Genomic DNA, 5,157 nt, shown 5'->3' with positions numbered 1-5,157 from the left:
CCCCCCCCCCCCCCCCCGGGGGCAGCACTATGAGCTGGATGATGGGACTGCGCAGGTTGGATCTTTGACACCCCTGACCAATACAGTTACCAATAAGTAGACTGAATCTGTTATATAATTTCATGGTGGTGGATGGGGAGTCAAGATCTCTTCATCTGTGACCAAAAAGGGCATCAGCAAGTTCTTAAAAAGTTACTTTTGAGATTGAACCTGCAGCATGTGATTCTGGGAACTTTCTATATACTAAAGTCTTCTAATAGAAAATCTGAAAAAATAAAGAAACAAGTTATATTGCTTAGCTAGAGGGTGACTAAAGTGAAACTGTATAAAAGGGTTATATGACATCTGAAGAGTAAGTGCTGAGGGAAAGGAAATGCCTGTAATGATTTAGTGGAGTATAAGTAGAAATGAGTTGAGGTTGGGCAAAGAGAAGAAAGTAGGCTGAAAATTAGGAAAAAATTCCTAGCACAGAGATCTGTTAGCCTGTGGAATAATCTACCAAGGGAAGCTTAATTGCTTGAGTCATTTAAAACTGGACTGAACAAAGCACTGTAGGAAGCAATCCTGCATTGGCAGCTGGAAGGGTAATGAATGTATTTCTTTCCATTTCTAATAAAATTCTGAGATTCACAATTTCCATAATAAAGTTATAAAAACAAACTGGATTAAATTTCAACACTTGCATCCACTGCGTTATATATTGAAGGGACACAAACTAACGCCAGTAACAAACAATATGGATTCCAGTCCCTAATATGTTGAGATCTTTCATGGGCTGAGGTGTAGCCCTCTTTCACTCCAGTTACGAAATTCTTCTGCCCATGTTTCCCTTCAGTGTAAGAAACTAGTACTCTTCCAAAGCACTTTAATGCAAACAGCATTCATAGTAAATAGTATAAAGCAAAGCATAAGATCTAAAGTCTGGGCTGAGTGGGATAAAACCACATTAATAAACTGACTCTTTGGATCTCATGTCAGGGTTAATGGTAATTCTTAGAAACAGGTAAAGGGATGAATGCTGAATATTGTGTTTTGGATAGCTGCTGTCTGAGGTCTCATGTCCCTCCAAAATGTGTTTGTAAATACAGCTGTTATTAATGGGAGTTGCACATGCTGCATCAAAGGGGGAGAAGCTATGGGCACTCAGTAGTGCAAGTGGGAAGCAGCTTGTCTGCTTGTTTAACTGCAGATGAAATATGCCAGTAGCAGATTGCATAGAGGGAGAGGAGGAAGAGCACAGAGAGGCAGAGGAGAATGCAAGTGCAGCAGATCTCTACCAGCCACTTCTCCATATACAAATTAAAGTTGGCACAGAGCACTGAAGTATAAAACAAGCCATTAGGCACTTTACATGGTTTAACAATTTTCCTTTAAATCATATGTTAATTAGGAAATAATGTTTGACATTAAAGTCCTTTAATAGAAGGCGTTTAAGAGCTTAAAAAGCAGCAGAGGGGACATAACCATGTGGGGTGTTATGTGATCAGTAAATGGCCTGAACATCATGTATTACAGCAATTATTAATTTCCTAATTATGAAATTTGAGTTTGAAATGACAAACTAAATGTAGGGAAATTAAAAATGTGTGGCACGCACTCCTGACATTCTTTCGGTGATCAGCAAACACCCCATCCCATAATTTAAATATATGCTGTATAATTAACCTTTCACTTGTAAATTTAAAAGCTGAATATAAAAAATGCTGACCGTATCCTCTGTCATTTCTGTCCACGAGAGTTGTGGGTCTCTGCATCTCAAGTCATGCATTTATTCTTTCAATCAGGCATCATTCAGTTAGCAAGGTGTTAACATGCAGGCCCCTTCTCCCCTCCTCAGGCTCCCAGCCTTTTGCTTTGGCTGCAGCAGCAGCCAGGGGCTTGGGGCTCCCCCTCCCTTCTCCAGCTTCCACTCCCTGACCCATCCCCAGTGGATGGGGTGGGGTGGCATGGTGCATGGGGAACCAGCAGCCCAGAGCACCCATGTGGCGTGGTGCCACAGGGGAGTCCCCAGGGAGCTGCAGGTGAAGCAAGGCACAGTGGCAAGGTGCACACGTGTGCAGCTTTGGGAGGGGAACTGTGGACCCCACTAGTGCAATCCCTGCTAGTGTAGCTCCTGGGGCTGGGGCTTCCAGTCACTGAGAAGTTGAGCAGCCCTGAGAAGAATATTCTTCCAGGTTAAATCATTGCCATGGACTATAGTATCATCGCAGGGCTTTTGCTGTGTAGGCATAGTTAATATATTTATTTTCAAAGGAGAAGCGATTTGCCCTGTGATAGGGTTGAATCACAATGCCAGGACTTTTTTTATACCATTATACACTTATCTTCTGCAGTTGGTGCTGTAGTGTCTTTTACTGTACCACTCATCTCTCTCTCTCTCGCGCTCTCTCTCTCTCGTGCCTTGGTTCCAGATTTTGTGAAAGCTTTTCGCAGTCAGGAACATTATTGCTGCATACCTACAAATCCCCTGCAGACTTCAGAACACTGACCGCCGCCCTGTTTAGGAAGCCTATATGTGGTTCATAAGGCAGTTCATGATTTTTTTTTTTAAATGTGATGGAATTTTATCAAACTAACTTTTTAAGATCCTTCAAAGAAATGATACATAAAAGATTTTAAAGCCTTTATCATATTCCCTCCATCTTGCTGTAGACACCTCCCACGCTCCTGCTAGCAGGAGTTATAACTATACAAAGACCCTTAACCTCCCCCTTATGCTCAGAAAAGAAGTGGGTGTAAAGGGTATGAAGTTGCTAGAAGCCTGAATATTTCCAAGTCCCATCTATTCCCTGTCTCTTGGATGCTTCATTGGTTGCTCCTTCATGTCTGTCTTTGGCTGCTAGGTCCCCACACTGTCTTTTTTATTGGGAGGGTTACCCTGTAAATCCTCTGCCCCATAAAGAGCAGCAGACTAGAGGAGAGCGTCTGACTTTACTTTGCTTCAGAATGGAGAAATCTGCTTGCCATCTCAAAGGCAAGCAGATCCAGCCCTAGAAACTATGAAACCATAAGGTTCACATGGGCAGTGGTTCAGGGTGTTGGTAGTTCCTGGTGCCACTGAAAGTCCTGATAAAAAGAGACACTGTTGCCCAAGAATGGTAACATTTTAGAATGTTTTTTAAGACAAGAGGCTGACTAGTAAAGGTCTGCTGCATATGCTCCCTGGTATATGATTTGTTTGTGGTGCTGTGCTCTTTTTAAATAAATCCCCTACGAATGACTTTTATTTGTACAAAATGAAATTTCTCCATAGAAGCACCCTTGTAAAGCAACCTCTCTTTTTACTAGCTTGTCTGAAGTAATCGCAAGTGTACTGAGTACACTATTTCTCCAACTTTATAAGGCCATGTCTATCAATCAACTGAATGTTACTGGTCCCTTAAGTTGTCTTTCAAGATGCGTTCATTTTGTGTATATGTGTATACCGATACTTCTCAAAGTGAGTGGGTTCAGCACACCAGCATTTTTATTTATCTGTCTCCACACCAGACCTCTCCATGTGAGGTCATCAATGCAACATGATGAGATCTGCAGGTTGGAAAATACTGCAGGGTCCTTTGTAAGATGCCAGAACACAATACACTGTAATGGGCTGATCGTGGAGGCTAATTTATTTGTTTTGGGGAAAGTGAGAGTCCAGGGAACTGTATGATTTTATGCCTCTCATTCATAATTGAGGGATAGTGTTAAAGACCTTTTTTGTTCTTCTTTGCAGATATTGAAAAATATTACTTGGTACTCGGAGCGTGTTCTAACAGAGATTTCACTGGGGAGTCTCCTTATACTGGTGGTAATAAGAACCATTCAGTACAACATGACAAGGACAAGGGTAAGAGTTATTTTTAACACTTCTTTGCAGTCTTTAATTGGTGTGAATTCAGTTCCAAACAGTGATTAAAACAAACAGAGAGAGAACTTTTTGTGCAGCAAATTGGCACCCAGGCACAGAGGCAAGGGAGGGCAGCACTTAAATACAGTATTAACTGCTTCTAAATTTGTTAAATAAATTTGATGGTATCTATTCTATGTAGTTGCTTTCATCACAAAAATTCTTAGCCCAGATGTATTACTTATGTCTGGTTCCTGAAAGAAAATAACAGACTTCAGGTCAGAGAAGAAATACTAGCCTCCCATATAACTGTGTTATAGATGGTACTTTCCACTTGTATTAAAGTGTCCAGAAGTATGGTTTTAGCTTTGCTTTTATTAATTAATAGTGTTCTATCAGCTGATGATGTAACTGGGATGGGAGAAAATCATTGCTGTTCAGAAACAACTTTAAAAATTAAATTTTTGTGTTCTGGTGCATATCATTAAGTGACCTGTGCAAAAGCAAGGGGTAGTGGGCTTTCTGAAGATAGCAAACTTCATTTCCTGTCTTCTCCCCATAGATAGATAATTAGGTGTGTTAGCCTGAAGTTAGGCAGAAGGCAGGGCACCTGAGAGACTAGTTCATTCAGAGAGACATGAGATTTTATGGGCAGTAACCTATTTTGTCAGATGCTATGTATGAAATAGGTTGTTGCCTAGAAAATCTTATGCCTCTCAATTAGGTAGTCTGTAAGGCTAGGTACAGATGTTACACTGAATGCATAGGGGGGAAAGAGGGTTTCTGTCTATGCTGCTGCCTGGTCCTGTGGTGCACGTTCTCCCCAGCTGCAGACAACAGTGGCAGCACAAGTTCTCTGTGCCACTTTGCTGCTTTGGGAAATCTGGCGGGAGGGATTGACAAGCAGCTTCCCTGCCACAGTGGAGCCCGGCCCAGCCCCCTAAGACTTCAGCAGTAAGCTGGGGGTGCTCCTTTTCCCCAGCTGCAGGAGCAGCCACAGCGTGAGTTCCCTGTGCAACTTTTTGCTATGTGGGAAATTCTGGTAGGGAGGGAGAGGGAGACGCAGCCTGCCAGGCATGCTTCCTTCCCCCAGTTTTCTGGCTGGGGTCTTGAGGGGGTGGGGGGAGGGTTGGGCTGGGCTCCCCCGTGGCAGGGGGCTCCTTTCTACTGTTCCCCCCACCAGAGTTTCTTGTGCCGCAGAAAGTGGAGCAAGGAACTCATGCCGCTTCTGATGGCTGCAGATGAGGGAAAGGAGTCTCCCTGCTGGGTACCCCCCAAGCTTCTTAGCTGAGGTCCTGCTGGGGGCCAGGTTGGACCCTTCTCCCACA

At 43.1% G+C, this 5,157-nt stretch overlaps 1 protein-coding gene across 1 annotated transcript in view; it reads left to right on the top strand.

The window, feature by feature from the left end:
• Positions 1–5,157, top strand: part of DYM (dymeclin) — a 400,582-nt gene that overhangs the window by 182,778 nt on the left and 212,647 nt on the right. The window contains exon 11 of the mRNA XM_019518147.1: positions 3,716–3,829. Coding sequence (XP_019373692.1) covers positions 3,716–3,829 — 114 coding nt within the window. The remainder of the gene's footprint in view (positions 1–3,715; positions 3,830–5,157) is intronic.

This window comes from Gavialis gangeticus, unplaced genomic scaffold (assembly GCF_001723915.1).
Source record: "Gavialis gangeticus isolate Ggan-Ray unplaced genomic scaffold, GavGan_comp1, whole genome shotgun sequence".
Lineage (NCBI taxonomy): Eukaryota > Metazoa > Chordata > Crocodylia > Gavialidae > Gavialis > Gavialis gangeticus.
This window is presented reverse-complemented; position numbering and strand designations above follow the sequence as displayed.